Here is an 18,890-nt window from a genome sequence, read left to right on the forward strand (position 1 = left end):
TCCTTTCTCCTGGTAGAGGATGGGACCCTTCCTGAAATGGAGGTCTTATGTTCTATAATCAGATAAGGTAGGTCAGAGAATTTCCTGCCTCAGGGAAAAAAAGGAACACACAAAAGTAGAGAAGGAGAAGGTCAGAGGATAGGATGATCCAGGAACTGTGGACAAAAACCAATGTATAAATATCATAATGTCATTGCCCACCCCCTGGTTTTAAACATGGATCCATTATAGCAAAAGGATATGTGACACAAAAAATAATAGCACGTTACTAGAATCCCATTTAGTCATTAATAATTAGTTTAGTCCATTATCATATCATATGAATATGTTTTTCAGGGTGAAGCTGCTCGTGTGTGTAGGCTTCTATGTGATCTTGTCAGGATTCAAAAGCAGGAGCGGTCTCAGTAACGTATAGCTTCACCCTTTTAGGCACATGGTCTCATTGACCTAAGAGACAAAAACACCTCTTATTCTGAGCCTCTTTTGAGCTGTTAATATAATATTGTTTTTACTATTATTATTTAAACCATTTATTTATTTATTTATTTACCCTCAGGCTACTGTTTTCTTTTTTATTCGTACCCGGACTTTTCTGCCTTTGAAAAGGACATTCAGTTTGGCCACTGTGCTTGTAGGCACAATACTAGTTTAATGAATGTCTCCTTCTCAGTCCTCTTCCATTTAGATAGGGTAAGGTTACACAGGTGTAGAGCTAGTCAGCTATATTTGCCACCAGGCAATATAGCTGTAATCATTGTTAACTCCGATTTTGCCAGATGAGGTGAAGACACAATCCATACCCATCAGGTTCTTAGGAATTTTGATATAAGGTTTAAAAACACAGGTAAGCATGTGTAATTACAATATGTCCATTAAACTTAAAAAACAAAACTAAAACAAAACAACAAAAAAACAGGCAACTGAAAAAACTACAACAACAACAAAAGTACTGTTACAGCTTTTTGTTTAGAAATCATCCCTGTTTTCAGCACTTGTATTTGTAAGACCTGGTCCTAAGACCACTGCATCAGGTAGGAAATAAATAAATAAATAAAAGCAATAAAATTAAGGTGATATGGGGAAGAAAGAAAATATACCAGCATCCTTCCCCACCTGCTCTTCCCCAGATCCCCTAGGAACACAGAGGAAAATGTAATGGAGGACACTCCTTTAGTCCCATTCATGCTGAGTGTGAGCACAAATGCGTGGAGGCATGCAAGCCAGCCTTTTTGCTTTTATCTCCCCCTGTTTTATTTCTTAAAAATTTTTTTCATCTCCTTTATTAACTTTAATCACATTTTCAACATGTAGCCAAGAATGAAGCTTTGACAGTTAGCCATAAATTCACACAGGCAAGCATTGTCAATTTTCTGTAGTCACAACACTGAGATAACAAGAGAGTTGGATATTTTCTTTCTTGTGCCTTTATTTTTCTGAAGGGCAATAAAAAATATTTGAAAGATTTATCCATATGTCAAATTCATTTACCATAAATCTCTTTAAATTATTGCATTTACTTTTGGTTTATGGCAAATAAAAAATCAACTTAATTCTTCAATTAGATTGTTAAATGCAGATTTTTAAAGATCATGATGATGACAGAATTGGTACATATTTCATCATAACTTATGAGAACAGACATCAACACAAGGTTTTACATTTAACATGGTTCATTTGCCATGTGGGCAAACACTTCCGGTTCATTCAGAACCACAATCTTTATATGGTTCCAGAGGGACTCCTTGGCAGATTTTGCTGATTACTCATTAAACAGTTGAAACATGTACAGACATTATTTATCTTATAAAACTTACCAACAGCAAAAGAGGCACAAAAATGAGGTAAATACTATGGGTAAGATTATGGTTCTTGGAAAGGCTAAATGTAAAAATATTTTTGGTAAGTTTTCCTTCTAAGCATGTTTTAAAATCTGAAAATATTAAGTGCTGGAAGACCACAAAATGTAACACGCGTGTCTTGTCACCCAGTGAAGCACACGGCATTATGCTGTACTGCAAAATATGCAACCTTTCCCAATGTGCAGTTCAAAGACCAACATGGCCATCTTTGCCATAGTTGAGACAATGTTTTAACTCTCACCTCTCTTAAATGTGATCTCTGCTCCAACAACAGCTGTGTTTTTGTCTATTTTACACATGGAAAAACACTTTATACATTCCTCCAGTAGCCAGGGAGGCTATGACAGGCAGCTTTTATACCTGCCTTTTAAGCCACAATAATAAATTAATATTAACCCTGAATAAGAATAAATTAAATTATCTTTTTCACTAAAAATTCTATACTTAAAGTTCTTTGAGCTATATTAAGAAAGAGTATATTTATCCTATTTTTCATCCTTGTTTTCCCCATCAAATAGTCACATACAGGCACTTAAAACTGGAAAGATGTAGCACTCTCTTCTTCTATTAAATGTTTAACATGGACTCTAGCAGAAGTTTCTTTTTTCTGGTGTAAGAATGCCACTGAATATATTGCTAAGCTCAAAACACAGGCTAAATGGTTTGGTGAGAATATTTTTTAGGGGCAAAGTCAGTGTTTTCTCATCAGTCTGTCATTGCAATTCAAGTTCTTAAAAGGTTGAAAATTGTGCTAGGTCTTTTTTCCATCTCGGCATATTGTTCTTTAAGGCTCTCCATGGCTTTTCTGTGCTCTTCTTCTACTTCAGCCCATTTGTTGGGTTTGTCTTCCATGAAATCCTCCCACTGGACTATATGCTGTTTCTCACTAGCAAATAAATTGTCATTATGAATAGTTTTGCAGGCTGGAAGTCCAGGGGGCACATCTGGTGAGGGCCTTCTTCTGGGTGGGCCCCGTGGCAGCACAGAGTCACACAGTGAGAAATGCTACATCTCCCTGTTTCAGACAACCGATTTTTGTATTGCCTTTTCCACTTCTGTATAAAACTATTACTCTGAGGTGGATACTTCTCTGTCCAGTGCTGGACATTATGTGCTGTACAGTGTGTCTGTCCTTGGTCTGAAGAAGTTGGTTGGCCATCCAAATAGCGTATTATCGCATGTTGTCTGTGTGTTTTTTTTAATAGCCCTCTGAGCATTTGTATCTTTTACTGGGTGAGTAAAACCCAGTACAGAACCAGGATCTTTTTGTCAAGACCCATTTGTAGCCCCTCAGAGCTACCAGCATCAGTTTCACTTGCCAGCTGTGTTTAGGGCCTACCCACTGGGGAATATGCCCCTTAGCCATGGGCAGTCACTGTCTCTCTTGCTGACAAACAGAACAGTCCTTATTGGCATTTTGTGCCTGAGAGGGTGTACAAGAAACATGTCTAGAGCCAGCCCATCTCTGTACTTTTGCAGGACCTCTATGTCCACTCATTTTATGAACCCAGTTGGCTACCTGAAGTGAGCACACCAAAACGTGCAAAAGGTGCACTTGGTGGTTCCAATCACATTCTGAACCTGGAGGTGGGGGAGAAGGGTATCATATTGACAGGTGTTTAAATATCCTAATTTAATGTACTGTTCAAATTTTTATAGAGCTGTGCCCCACATGGTCTCTTTAAGAGACCAGGTTTCCATTGCATTCCATTCCATTCTGTCTGGCCATGTGACCAGGCCATTGGCTGCTGTCCATGTGTCATTAAAAACTTGAACACAGGGGCTTTTACCAATGTTTAATTTTCCCACCACTGCTAGGAAAACAGCATGTAATTCAGCCCTCCAAGCTGATTTGTTTTTACTTTTTTGATCAGTGTGGCATCTCTTCAAATAGAATGTTATTTGTTCACCTTGGAACTGTCATCCACAAATCAAGCAGTTCTTGGTTGGTTAGTTGGGAACTGTTTATAAAAGCACTGTCCTAGCGTGGATAGAATCTAGCGGCTCCTCACACAGTTTTAGAGTCAGTCCTAGGAAAAAAGATTCTCCCTGCTCATGAGTATTTCCCCCATGCTTTTGCCAGGTAGCATGACCCTGTATAAACCATTTAAATTTTTTTGTTCAAAGTCACAGTTGTCATTGCTGGGAGGAACTCACAGGCTTTTTTCACAAGCTCCTATCTAGGATCTATAAAGGGCTATTGCACAGAATTTGTCCACACCAGGACTCCAGCTTTTGCTCTACAATCCATAGGCGTAGGTAATCTTACTGGTTCCCGTTTAGTAAGTTCTATTAATATTGCTAGAAGGGTGGATTTACACGCCTTCTGTTTTACAATACTAGTAGAGGATACATTCCCCAGTCAGATACAATGTCATTCCCATAATATATTTAGGTAAAAGAGATGCAACCACTTCACATGAAACCTGTTCAAGTATACTAACTCTCCTATGAACTTTTCTTAATTTCATCAGCCCTTACTTCCCCAGCTGTGGCCTCTATTAGAACTTTATCAACAGGTTTGGAATCATAGTGCACTGGGCTTCTGTGTCGAGGAGCCCAGAAAATTTTTCTCCCTCCTTGACCATTTTACCCTCTCTTGTGCAAAAGTCTTCAGGTCCCCAGCAGGGTGTTGAGCCAAGAGACCCTGTCCTGATTTTCAATTTTTATCTTGATTAATCTGTTTAAACATTGCCCTAGGCAGTTGTTGGTTAGCTTTTTTCATTGTAATCTCTGCCTTTTGACATTTTAAATTTGTCCAAACTGGGGTAAATACGGCAAACTTGTTTGGAACCCTTTAAGGTTGGGGGACTAGCAGGGGCTCCTTTTCGTCCACCCAACTTTTGCAAGTGTTGTATTAAGGTGTCCATTTTAACTGCATTAATATCCATTTTATTTATTTCTTAATAACAATCTAAAACTTTCCACCCACTAGGACTAGTCCCACCATCCTCCCCCCCCTTTTTTAGTTTTACCTTTACCAATGTTCTCTTTATTCACCTTATTTTATTCTTTAATAACTGTTTAAAATTTTTTATTTTTCTGGAATGACTCCTTCTACTCTCCCCTCTACCTTTCTCCATTCTCTTGTTAATTACCCTAATGTTTTTATTAGCATCTGTGAGACCCAAATGGGGAAGCTGAGACAGCAAACTTGATAATGCTTCCCTGATTGTAACTCTATTTTGCAGTAGTAAGGTTACATGGGGTGCCATGTAAAGCGACCCCCTTAACCACAGCATTTACCGTGACCTGGGTAACAGGCATAGTCAGTGGGTGAATACATAGATCATCATAAAGCTAGTCCCACAAGACTTGCGTATGAAGCATATAAGCTGCTTCATCTGGGGTGTTCCCCTTGGCAGTTATAAGGGGTTTGGGGCAATCCCCCTTCTCATGGTAAACAGAGTTTATCCTGTCTACCAGGCTGATTGTTCCCTCAGGAATAACCTCCTCTGTGTCTGAATCATATACAGCTGTCTGCGATTGTTCCATAGTTAGCCAGAGTTTTTTCATGAATCCAAACATAATTCTCCATTCTGTGGCATCTAAAACCAAAGATATTGTCCCTAAATTAGTTACTTTCACAATCCAAAGCTGATGATACTGATCTGTAAAATGAAACGATTTCTTCCCATTATACCCTCTGGTTTCGATTGATACTTGTTTTTTTCTTCCCCCACATTGACTACCTTCTTGGTGACCAGGGGTCTTAGTGGTACTGCCTGTTGTCCCTGCATAATTTTTTCCTTGGAAGACAGCTTTGAGGCTAGGGGCCAAAGCTCAGACTCACTGAAATCTGAGCATGGTCTAGCATCAAGGTCTGACACAGCATTCTTGTTTCCTTTCATTTTAGCTATTACAGATAACAATAACTAAAGGATTAAACAGTCTACTTTTTTCTTGTTACTTTGCATTTCCTTTTGCATCCCTTGAATCAACCTCCTGGGAGTTGGATCCATCTCTAAATTCCACTGATAACTTTTACCTTTAGTAACTGAGTGCAGCACAGCTGTGGCTCCATACCACAGATGACCATATGGCCACCCAGGGATCAAAGGTTCCTCATCCCTCTTTTATCCTTTCTCTTGCCAAACCACATGTTTCCATGAGCCAGGGCCTGGCTAGCAAATCCCACTTCTGGGACCAAATGTATGAATGTGAAAAACACAATGTACACACAAACTGTGTGTTTTACTATGTGCTCTCATAGCATAGTCAACCTGAAAGATCAGTTTCTGTACCCAAATGTGTGGGGATTTCTCCCCACTAGCAAGTAAGCAAGTTTTTAGTGGACACCAGCTGGTGTCCTCTAATTCAATTTTGACACTATCTACCTAGAGATAACTTCAGATTCCACAGGTTGAGAGCTCAGCCCCCAAGACTGAACCCTTCCCCTTCATATGCCAGTCCCAAGTACAGGTTTCTGGAACTTCTGGCCAACCAGCTATAAATCAGTGTCCCTACAACCCCCTCCTTGGGTTTCATCAGTTTATTTGAGTGGCTTACAGGACTGAGGAAACACATATTTCTGTTTACTGGTTTATTATAAAGGATATTACAGAGGATACAGATGAAGACATGCACAGAGTGAGGCATGGAGGAAGGGGCATTGAGCTTCCATGCCCTCCCCAGTTGCACCACCCTCTAGGAACTTCTATGTGTTCAACTATCTGGCAGCTCCCCAACCCTGTGCTCTTGGGTTTCTATGGAAGCTTCATCATTTAGGCATTATTGAAATATGGACCTCCATCGAGAAATGTGATTGGACAAAAGGTTTATGATCTAACACTAACAGACTGGGTGGAGAAACCCAGCAAGACCTATTTGTTCAGATTCTTCTTGATCTCTCTGTGCAGCATTCCTTTCTCCTGGGTATAGGGTGGGACCCCTCCTGAAATGAGAATCTTAGGCTCTACAATAAGCTAAGGTAGGTAAAAGACTTTTCTGCGTCAGAGAGAAAAAGAGCACATGAAAGAAGGGGAGGCAAATGTCGGTAAGTAGCATGAGCCAGGAACCGTGAACAGAAACCAATATATAAATGTCATAATGTCACAAACTCTCTTCGTGCTGTGACACATAGCAGATGATCATCTCATAAACAAAAAACACCAACACCAACTGAGGAAACCCAAAAGATTATTAGAGATATAAAGCAAAGAGAAAGTAGATTTATTTTTGTATGTTTGTGACAGTTTTGCTTAAACATAATGTAAGAGGCTATAATATAGTCCACTGAGAGCCAAATAAGAGGCCAGCAAATTAATTTTTTTCCCTCCAGTAGGGTAAATAGTGTAATGGTTTATGAAGGCTAGTTTAGTTTTGACATGGCATTCCTAGAATCATTTATAAGCACACAAGTACAGAAAATTGCCATTTATTTCACAAGGAAAAATGGGATTAAACTAAATTTTAAATTTTTTCTCTTATAAAATAATTTTAAGTTCTCTACTCCAAGGTAACTAAATTGAGCAGAATTCTCTATGCTTTGGCATATTAAATATTGTGATGTGACTCTAACAGGGTAATAGAGCATGCACTCCTTGGAGCAGTGTCCTGGGACAATAGTTTGGGAAAAGCTTGTGAGATGATGAGAACTTGAGACTTGGAGCTGGAGACCTGTGGCTTGGTATTAATTCTGTCTCTCACTGTGTGACCTTAGGCAAATAACCTGCCTTCTAAAATTTCAGCTTCATCATATGTAATCACTGGTAATCACAGTGTACCTCTAAGATACATCATATGTAATCACTGGTAATCACAGTGTACCTCACAGCGTATTTTCTTTTGCATTGCATACAAAAGAAGCTAGTGATTTCTTAATGACTAACATATTTGTTGTTGGATGATGAATGCTTTTATTAGTAGTTTTTTTTATTAGTTTGCTCCATAAGGGAGATGCTTATTCCTATTATAGATAGAACCAGCCTCCTACCACGTCTGAAATTTCTTTCTACTGATCTGGAATTGTGGGAATTTTCCCAGAACTAATATTTAAATCTCATTTATTGAGCAACTGTTAAACACCTATTGTGTACTATAAAAAATATGACATAAGAATAAGACATTATTTTAGCCTTCAAATTTCTTACAATCCAATTACCACAATTTACTCTGGAGTCTTAACTCCTCAGTGCCTAATGCAAAAATTTCATTAATTTCATCCCTAGTCCACCCCCCCTTTTTAGCTGATTATTATTTGTGTATATAGAATAAGGCCACAGCTAAATATCAAACATAGGTGGACATTTGAACCAACAGTCTACATGATTTGTAACTTCATATAGGAAATGGGATAAGCATGCTTTTAAAGGCTTCAATATTGTCTTAATGCTTGGAAAAGCCGTAACAACTTTAAAACAACAAGGAAAAAGGGAACTGTGCTATACACAGGGAAAAAAAGTAAGAGAAAAAAGTAAGAAAAGCAATGCATTGTTCTTATTATTTTTTAAATATTAGAAAAATTGTAAAAGCATGTTTCATTTGGGTTTAACTGAGTGTATTAGTCCATTTCTGTTGCTTATAACAGAATACCTGGAACTGGGTAGTTTATAAGAAAATGAAATTTATTGCTTACAGTTTCAGAGGCTGGGAAGTCCAAAGTCCAGGTAACACAGCTGGTAAAGAAAGGCCTTGGTGGTGACAGTATTGCAGGGGTCTCACACGTAGAAAATGGCAGAGCAGAGAGAGAAAGAGACTAACCTCCTCATGCACTCTTTTTAAAGCCCTCTGAACTACATCCATGACCACCATTTTTAACCCATTCTTTATGGCAAGGCCCTGCACTCTAGTCACCTCTTTAACGCCCCATTTTTCAATTACCATAATAGGATTTCCCACCCTCTTAACACTGTCACAGTGGAAGTCATGTTTTGGGGGGACACTCAATCCAAGGCTCTGAGAGTTAACAATACTTCATCTTTTCAATGTATTTATTTGATATATAAAAATTATATACATTTATAATGTACAACATGATGTTCTGCTATAAGTATACATTGTGGAATGGCTAAATAAAGCTAATTAACATATGTATTACCTCACTTATTTATCATTTTTGTGTATGTGTTGAGAACACTTAAAATCTACTACTCTCATCAATTTTCGAGTATACAACACATTGTATACTATAGTCACCATGTTTTACAATACCTCTCTTAAACTCATTTCTTAAATCTAAGTCAAATTTTGCATCCTTTGGCCATTTTACCAGTCTCCTCCTCCCAGCCCCTTGTAATCTCCATTCTAGTCTCTGCTTCTAGACCCCATAGAGAATGAAGTATGATGCTGGTCAACTCCCACCCAGGAAGTTCCTTGATGACTGTCTGAAACATCCAAGAGTGTCTGCATGTCCCTGCTTGGTCACTGCAAATCAACTTTCCACCACAGACCCCTATAAAACCTTTTGGCACACCTACGGGAGGTGGAGATGGTCTTTGAGACATAAGCGCACCATTTCCCCAGGCTGCTGGCTTTCTGGTTAAAACTTACCTTTCCTTAAACCAACATTTGCCTCTCAATTATTGGCTATTGAGCAGCAAGTAAATGGACCTTTGGGGTCTTGGTAACAAATTTGGCCACCCAGATGGGAATTGCATAATTTGGGCAGTCTCGCCCCTCAGCTGCTGCTGAGAGAGAGAGAGAGACTGTGGCAGCTCAGATGCACCGGTGCCTTGTGGCTAGCTGACCATGCAGCTGTGATGTTAAGGACTTCCCCAGTGGCTGCCAGAGGGTTTTTTTCCTCCTTGGACACTCCCTGTCCTCCCAGCCAAAGTGCCAGATGCCTTTTTCACTTTCAGTTGGTGAAGGAAATGGAGCTGTTTGGACAGGCTGGTGAGACTTTTTGACCAGTACGTCGCATCAGTGCACACACTGAGAGCACCCTGCCACCTCGTTTGAACCCTTTTTGGGTTGTTTGGACCCAGTCGGGTCATTTGTGGTACTGAAGGCTGGGGAGAAAGGAACTCAAGAACTGTAATCTGGTTCACCAGGACAGAGAGTTTGTTTGCTAGGTGCCTGTTTGTTTCTGTTTGTCACTCTGACTGCTCATTCTAACTTTGTGTTGACCTTTTAAGAGAGGAAAACTCAGGGGGTTTCTACTTGTCCTGTACCTATTATGGCAGCTGATCTGCTGGATTAATGCTGATACAGCTTTTCCTCCTGAGTTGGCAGGTACACCTTGGGAGAGTTCTGTTGTTTTAGTTAAATGCCAGCAGACAGCCAGTCAGACCCCTGTCCTTTTCTATTTAGGAAAAGAGGGATCTACAGGCTCTTAGTCACTGATAGAGTCATTAAGTCTTCCTTCTCTCTTTGAGACAAGCCAGTAGAATAATGCTTATGAGGATGTGGGTCCTGGTCATAATATCAGACCTAGATTTCAGCTCCTCAGGGCACTCACTGGGCTCTTGAACTTTGAATTACATTGGTTACAACAGTGTGGGCTGGCCCCAAGCACTTCAACATTTCTTTCAGGAACTCTGTTTACTGAAGGAACTGCAATTCTGGTGTGCAGGGACACAACCCAGCACCAGTGAAACTCACATTTTCAAAATTATAATAATAATAATTGGCTCTTGCGGAACATCCATGCCCAGGAAACATTACAACAGTGTTTGTACACTCAGTGTCTGGCTATTGCTGATTCATTTGGGAAGGGGCCCCTAAACCCCCTTGCTCTGTGGGCAATATTTCAGACCATCAAGATATATAATTATACCTGGGTAAAACCCTGTAAAGTGCGTGTGTCCTCACTAGCCATTGCAACTCTCTACTGCAAAGTTGGAGACAACTTCTTGATCCCCATTCTCGCGTTTGGCACCACCACTGCCTCAGAAGACATGGGTGGAGCACCTTCAGTCCTGGCTAGGAATAAAAGAATTTTATCTGCGTGATCCACTTATAGTTATAATCCCGTGACAGAAGGAAAACATGAATGTTTTTTGTTACAATACTGGTTGGCCCATATATATTTTGGACTTGGAAGAATATTGACCTCTAAATGGTTATCTTAATTACTATTCTATCCTCTAATTAAAGTCATTTTGTCAGAAGTCAAGGAAATGAGATGAAAGTCCTTATGTATAAGCTTTTACGTTGTTACACAGTAAAGGCTCCTCACAAGGAGGCTCACAGCTTATGGTCCAGAGGAAAAAAAGAAAGAGACATTGAGCCCCTCCTGGATAGCCCTTGTCCAGAAGAGAAGGCAGATGCAGAGTACAACTTGCTAACAATATTAAACCCTCCAGAACCACAGGTAATCAGAATGCTGCACAAGCCCCAGGGCTTATTCCCACGGCAGCTTTGCCTTCACTACCTCCTCCTCAAAACTTTCCAGATCATTTGGAATCTGCTGGGGCTACTGACCCACTCCAGTATGCTCTCTCCCTCTAAGATCCACAGGGCACTCATTTCTGCCTGGGTGTTCCCCTTTATGGTGCAGGGCAATTTCCATTAAGACAATACCCAGCTAGAAGGAGGAGGACGAGGAGGAAGAAAAAGAAAAAGAAGAATCCAAGAGACAGATGATAGAGCAAGATCAAAACTCTGATGAAGAATGAGGAAGACCAGAATGATATAATTTCCAAAACTTGTTGGAGCCTAAAGTTATTTCCCTACTGGAGCTCCAGGTGCAATTTACAGTGGAGAACCAAACAATTGCTCAACATGAGATACCCAAATGACTGAAAATATACAATGTATGGTTCCCATGGCCAGAGTCAAGGGAAAAAGGCAACAAAAATCTTTTGTCCAACCTGTAGAATGCCAACTAGGGGATATAAAACTGAAGCATAGCTTCCTCTATATGCCAGAATGCCCAATCTTTCTGTTGGGCTAAGATTTTTTTTTATGTAAATTAAATGCCCAAGTAACATTTTCTCCTGAAAAACAGCAACTCCATGGCCAGGTACCCCCCCCCCCCAAAGCAAGCCACCCTATGATTGCAGATGCAACTCACCCATCTGGGTAGAACCAAAGGAAGAACACATATCACCAGAAATCTACAAAAGAGTGAGTAAGCTTGTTTTGGCAGATGGGATACCTGGTTATGCCAAAAACATGAAACCAGCAGCCATTGAATTGAAGGAAGGGGCACATGCTCCGTATAAGAGACAATACACCCTAAAAGGGAGTCCTTAAAAGACATCCAACCAGTTTTACTAGCCTTCAACAATTCAGTTTTAATAACCTTAAACAAATTAGGTTTAATAACCTTCAACAAAAATCATCCACCAGAAACCTTGGCATCATTAGAAGCAGTTCTGCTGCTAGTTAAAGTTGCCATAATGCACTGCCTGAGTCATCAGAGAGATGATTCCCAAACAACTAAGGGAAGTTGAACAGCCAGCAGAACAGCAAAACAGGCAGCTAAAGAGATGCAGTTGTTAGGGAACTTTGATACCTCATGTGGATTTACCTGGCTTTAAGCCCTATTACAGATTGTGATGAGCAACATGCTTATGAATGGGGCTTTACAAACTCTTTATAGAAAGTCAATACCCATGGGACAATATTACTCCCTGAAGCCCTAGTCTACCCAGTTATGAAACACCTACATGAAGGGAATCATTATGGCCATGATGCTTTGTCAGATTAGTCAGGCCTTATTTAAAAGGACCCCATCTTCAGAGGACTACACAAAGAATTACTCAAGGATGCCACCCATGTGCTAGAAATAATCCTAAAACGGAAAAGTTCCCACCTAAGAAGGAAGTACAATAGAAAGGGATATGCCCCTTTGAAGACTGGCAACTAGATTTCACTTAAATGCCCCAAATTATGGGAAATTTTAAATTTCTGTTGGTGTTCATGGACACTTTCTCTGGATGGGTAGAAGCCTACCCCATCTGAACTGAAAAAGCCAAAGATGTAGCCAGGTTTTTGCCAAAAGAAATAATTCCCTGATTTGGCTTACCCAGAACAATACAAAGTGATAATGGGCCTGCGTTTATTTCAATAAAATAGGAGGTGAGTGAAGCTCTTCTAATCAAATGGAAACTACATTCATCAACTTCACTCACCTCCTGTATTATTGAAATAAATGCAGGCCCATTATGAAGACCTCAGTCCACGGGAAAAACCAAAAAGATGAATCATACTTTAGAAGGACTGCAGCCAAAATTTGCCAGGAAACCCATCTGAAATGGGACAATGCATTACCCATTGCCTTGCTTCATATTTGGGTGGCACCTAGAAGTGGGCTCAGACTGAGTCCTTTTAAAATTGTATATGGGAGGCTTTGCAGATGCAGCTGCCCCGAGTTTCTCCTTGCCAGCCGTGGTCAACCCCACCATGTTCTTCGACATTGCTGTTGATGGTGAGCCCTTGGGCCATGTCTCCTTCGAGCTGTTTGGGGAGAAATTTGATGATGAGAATTTCATCCCGAAGCATATAGGTTCTGGCACCTTGTCTATGGCAAATGCTGGACCCAACACAGATGGTTCCCAGTTTTTCACCTGCACCGCCAAGACTGAGTGGTCAGATGGCAAGCATGTGGTCTTTGGCAAAATGAAAGATGGCATGAATTGTCGGGTCTGCCGCCAGCTGACCCGAACAGCCCTAGCCTCGTTCCTTTATGGTGGGTGAGTGAATGGCCCGGATTCCTCTTTCCCTCATGTCTCCTTTGGAAGGAGATGGGGGAAGACAGCCGTAAAGAGAGGTGAGCACACCGCCGGCCCCAACCAGCCCGTTAAAGGACACTCAGACGTGGCGGGGGTTCTGTCGAGCAGTTCCGTTTATTATCACACAAGCACTTGCTTTTAAAGGCAAATGGGGAAGGGAGGTTTTTACATCCTCCAATCAGCTTAAAGGTTACGGGAGCATGCATCCTGTCTCAATGCTTAGCTATTGCAATCACGCAGTGTTCACGAGCACAGAAGCATGTATTTGGCCAATAAGGGCTAAGGCAAGGTTCCCGCAGACACTCCCACCCTACTTCCTCCTGGTGCCGGTGCCGTCTGCCACGTTAATACGCCCTTGTGGGCCCATAATGGCGCGGCTTGTAATGTCAGTTAAGGTGGCCTTAGTTTTTAAGGCCCGACAATGAATATCGTGGAAGACATGGAGTGCTTTGGGTCCAGGAATGGCAAGACCAACAAAAAGATCACCATTGCCATCTGTGGACAACTCTAATAAAGTTGGCTTGTTTTATCTTAACCACCAGCCCATTCCTTCTGTAGCTCGCAAGAGTACCCCTCCACCCCATCTGCTTGCAATATCCTGTAATCTTCGTGCTCTCACTGCAGTTCATTGGGTTCCATATTTTCTTTATTCCTTTACAAATCTAGCTGGATTGCAGAGCTAAGTTTATTATTATGAAATAAAAGCTAAATAACAAAAATAAATAAATAAGTAATTGTATATGGGAGACCCTTCCAAGCCTCTTTGTTTTTATTTTAATTTATTTATTTTTAAAATTTTTATTGAATCAAAATTGATTATACGTATTTTGGGGGTTCAAATTTTTGTCGATCAAATTTATATTATATAAATTTATATAAATGTATATAATTAGCATATATATTGTTACAAATTGTAATTATTCTTTATGCCCCTTGTCCAATCTCTCCCCATTCCCATGCCCCCTCTCCCCTCTAATTACCCTAGATTTCTTCTCTCCTTCTGAAAGAATAATGGTTACTCTGTTGATCTGTTGCCTAGATAATCTGTCCAATGCTGAGAGGTGTGATTACGTCCTCCAATATTATCATAGAGCAGAGGCGTCTTCTGTCACTCTGAAATGGCCTTTGTGGAGAGAGAGACATCCTCTTCTTTTCTATCTCTGCTGGTGACTCTAGTGTCAATGCACTCCAGTGGTTGGCGGACCATCTGCTTGGTGGTTGTGGTGTCTAGCTACTTTTGCAGCAGCCATGGTTATTGTGGTGGCTGTGGTGGGCTCCCCACATGGAGGTGATGTTTTGGGCATGCTCCTTGGTGCTGGCAGTGTGCCTGGTTGTGGGGAGTGTCTGGTTCCTGGCTCCATACCTCGGGTCCCCAGACAGGCCCTGAGGCACTGGTGTGGTGTGCCTGGTTATGGAAGGGGGGGTCCAGTCCCCAGCTGCATGCCCTGGGTGGACCCCGAGGCACTGGCATTATGAGTGGTTGTGGGTGGGGGTCCTGTTCCTGGCGCCATGCCTCATGTCTCCTGGTGGGCCCCAAGGTGCTGGTGGTGTACCTGGGCTGGAAATAATTTTTTGTCCTTTGCTTACTTCTAACATGGGGGAATTTCCTGTGAAAACCAGTACTTGAGCTGTATTGTTGAGCTAAATTGCTGCTTTGTTGCTGTTTCCCTAGGGAAGGCTTTTTGTGCAGCTCAGGGTTTAATGGTTGACCTTATAGGTACTTTCAGCTCTCCAGAGACTCAGTGCATCTGGGTTGTGTAGAAACTCCAATCTGGGCCTGAGTTTTTTCATCAAACTGCACCCCATGCAATTCTGCATTCCCTACCAGTCTCCTCTAAGTGGTACTGCATTGATTGGGGGTCAGATCAGCTGTCCTTGCTGTGTCCCAGTGTTCTCCCAGTGGGCCCATCTCCCCCACTGCCTGTGCTCCAAACATTTCCCATGGGACAGGCCCTGTGCCAGTCCCTTGTGTTGACTCACCGGCCTCTGAATGGCTCCCCTTTTTCAGCTGTTCTGGCTCCTCACTTCTGCATGGGTCCACGGGAACCCTATTAGAGGTCTTGCTGTTCTGGGGGCCACCAAGGTCCTTTTCTCCCTGCCACTTCCAAGTAACTCCATCTGAAGGGCACAGCGGCAGCTTCTGCGAGCTCCTGCTCCATGCATTCAGCAGCTCCAGCATTAAAACAGCTGCAGCCCAAAATGCTCAGAGCAGTTTTTTCTTTCTCTCATCGTGGTTTCTCATGCCTTCATGAACACTGTAGGTCTCTCCTCCTCTTCCTTTGAGCTCCAGTGGCCCCAGCTTGGCTGATGTTACATTTTTATAGTTGTAAATTGTTTGATTTGAGGGAGAGAGTGACGCTGGGAACTGTCTATTCTGCTATCTTGACTGAAACTCCTTCTCTCAAGCCCCTTTGTTAAGGACTCCCTCTCAACATAGAACATGACTGACATCTGAAAGCTTATCTACAGACCGACTGACTGAGGCCCAGACCAACTGACTGGAGAGGACCCCAACTGACTGGGTCCCTATATGTCTTGCTAACCACCCATACCTCCCTAAGGTTTGCCAATGTTAAGCTTTGGACTCATCACACACAGGTTTAAAAGGCACCACTGGAAGAAGAACCTAAGCCTGATCCATGGACTTGTGAGCTGTTAGAGGACCTCAAGCTTCTATTTAAAAAAGGAAAGTAATTAACACCATGGGTTTTAGTAACTGTCTTCTATTGCTACTCTTATGTATACCTTTGCTGTGCCAAATAAATGATTTCAACTTGTTTTTACAATGGGCCTAGCACTAAACTGACAGGCTACAAGTAGATTTTTGCTGGATAATGTGGGTTACTTTCTCTTTCCAGCACTTCAGGCCTCCCTTGGTGATTATCTAACTCCCACCATTGGATACTTAAGCCATACTGCTTCTTTATGCTGGGAACAAAGAAGCCATATTTATGACCATTGGCCCAATAATACCCCCAAATTAGGCTGGATTAGCCCAACTCTCTGTAAACACCCTATAATCCTAAAAGCAACAAAGTGCTTTGCAACCAGCTGGGAATACAGACTACGTATCTTATGGCCAGGCCCTAATGGAACTAATTGGTTGTGCAGAACTAACGTGTGGCTATGGTTGCCACCCAGATGATTAGGAAAACACTCTCTAGGTCTTTCTTGGACACAAGGGTGCTGCACTAAAACTATCCCCAGCCTGCAAATTACCCCCACCTCAGGCACCGCTGGACTCAATCAGTGTTTCATTGGTGTGACCACTTAATCTCTCTTTTCGTGCCCAAGATGGGGATAAAAAATGTAATCTGGCACATTGAAGCCCCACCTAAATATATCAGCCATGCACTTAACCACACTATATGTGAAATTACTTTAATTAATTCAGAAACAGGCCTGATGAGAAAAACTGTCTTTCAAAATGCAGTGGCTTTGGATGTGCTATCTGCAGCTCAAGGTAGAGCTCGTACTATAATTAAGGCTGAAGGCTGTGTATATATCCCAGATAATTCAGGTAACATCTGACGTGCCTTAGCAGATATGTGATCACAAGTTGTTTCTATGTCTGATCCCACTTCATCTCTAACTGACTGGCTCTCTTCCTGGTTTGGAAGAAAAGGACTGTTTTTGATGAAAAAGGTAGTGTTTTTAGGAATTTTACTGTGCTGTACCATACACTGTTGCTACAATCTTTACAAGGGAATACAGGAACGGTTGACTCAAAGGGTGTGCATTCTCTGATCTAAAGTTATGATACAGAGTTCCATTCCCCAAAAGGGGACCAAAAAATATTTTTTAAAGAAAGTCAAAACATTTAATTCCAAACTCCCTCATCCCCATTTGGTTAGAAGCAGTTAGAATGAGCCCAACACCCCTTATTCGATAGAGATGGAACTAACATTTGGCAACGGGGAGTTTGTAACAGCCTGAACAAAAGTGACTCCATTTTGTTAAACCTTTGAATTTAAAAACTTGTTATCTCCTGTGACCCAAAGCACATAACCTGCAGCTAATTGTCAGAACACAATGACACTTGCGCTCACATTATATACAAATAATTAAAGAAAAATTATTAACTCAGATAGCCATTCATTTCTAGCTTATTAACCCAATCTTCTTTGAGACTAATAGGATCTGAACCCATGACTTGATCCTATGGAGGATGACGATGCTGTTCAGCTCCCACCTGGGAAATTCCTTGATGTTTATGTGCAATTTTTATGATTATGCCTTCATGTCCCTGCTTAGGTCACCATAAATCAACTTTCCACCACAGACCCCTATCAAACCCTTTTGCAAACCAGGGAGAGGAGGAGATAGTCTTTGAGAAATAAGCCCACCATTTCTCTAGGCTGCTGGCTTCCTGATTAAAGGCTACCTTTCCTTACACCGAACCTTGTCTCTCAATTATTGGCTATTGAGCAGTGAGCAAATACCTTTGGGGTGTCGGTAACAGTATCCTTTGGCCATCTTCCCCATATCGTCCTCCCAGCCCCTTATAATCTCCATTCTAGTCTCTGCTTCAATGAGTTTCACTTTTTTAGATTCCACTTATGAAGGAGAGCGTGTGGTATTTGTGTTTCTGCCGCTCGGCTATTTCCTTTAATATAATATACTCTAGAAGTTCATTCCTGTTGTCACAAATGACAGGACTTCTTCTTTTTAAAAGCTGAATAATATTCCATTGTGTATATATGTATCAAATTTTCTTTATTCATTCATCCATTGATGGACACAGGGTGATAAGGTGAATAATGCTGCCATGAACATGGGAGTGCAGCTGTCTCCTCAACATAATAATTCTGTTTCCTTTGGATATTTTCCTAGAAGTGGGATTGCTGAATCATAATGTAATTCTAGTTTTAACTTTTTGAGGAACCTTCATACCATTTTCCATAACTGCTGTGCTAATTTACATTCCCATCAACAGTGTAGAAGGGTTCCCTTTTCTTCACATCCTTGCCAGCATTTGTTATTTTTTGCCTTTTTGATAATAGCCATTCTAAGAAGTGTGAGGTGATATTTCATTGTGGTTTTAATTTGCATTTCCCTGATGGTTTGGAATGTTGAGCATTATTTAATATACCTGTTGGTTATTTGTGTGTCTTCTTTTGAGAAATCGCTATTCAGGTTCTTTTCCCATTTAAAAATCAGGTTTTTGTTTGTTTGTTTCATTTTGTTTTGTTTTTTTGCTATTGAGTTGTTTGAGTTTCTTATATATATTTGGATATTAACCCCTTATCAAATGTACAGTTTACAAATATTTTCTCCCATTCAGTAGGCTGTCTCTTCACTCTGTTGAGTGTTTCCTTTGTTGTGCAGAAGTTTTTAGTTTGATATATTTTCATTTCTTTTTTATTTTTGTTTTTCTTTTCTTATCTGTGCTTTTGGTGCCTTATCAAAAAAA

The 18,890-nt window shown here is 41.0% G+C and overlaps 1 protein-coding gene across 1 annotated transcript; it reads left to right on the forward strand.

The window, feature by feature from the left end:
* Positions 1–13,085: 13,085 nt before the first annotated feature.
* Positions 13,086–13,988, forward strand: LOC134391053 (peptidyl-prolyl cis-trans isomerase A-like). Its single transcript, XM_063114964.1, has 2 exons — positions 13,086–13,383; positions 13,891–13,988. Exons 1-2 carry the CDS (start codon positions 13,086–13,088, stop codon positions 13,986–13,988), a joined length of 396 nt encoding a protein of 131 aa, XP_062971034.1.
* Positions 13,989–18,890: the final 4,902 nt, after the last annotated feature.

This window comes from Cynocephalus volans, chromosome 1, assembly GCF_027409185.1.
Source record: "Cynocephalus volans isolate mCynVol1 chromosome 1, mCynVol1.pri, whole genome shotgun sequence".
Classification (NCBI taxonomy): Eukaryota; Metazoa; Chordata; class Mammalia; order Dermoptera; family Cynocephalidae; genus Cynocephalus; species Cynocephalus volans.

Bases quoted from the DNA above. Each gene is read 5' to 3' on its own strand.
- LOC134391053 (XM_063114964.1), top strand. From the start codon at position 13,086: ATGGGAGGCTTTGCAGATGCAGCTGCCCCGAGTTTCTCCTTGCCAGCC. The intron at 13,384-13,890 runs GTCGGGTCTGCC...TTAGTTTTTAAG, and splicing joins AATGAAAGATGGCATGAATT to GCCCGACAATGAATATCGTG.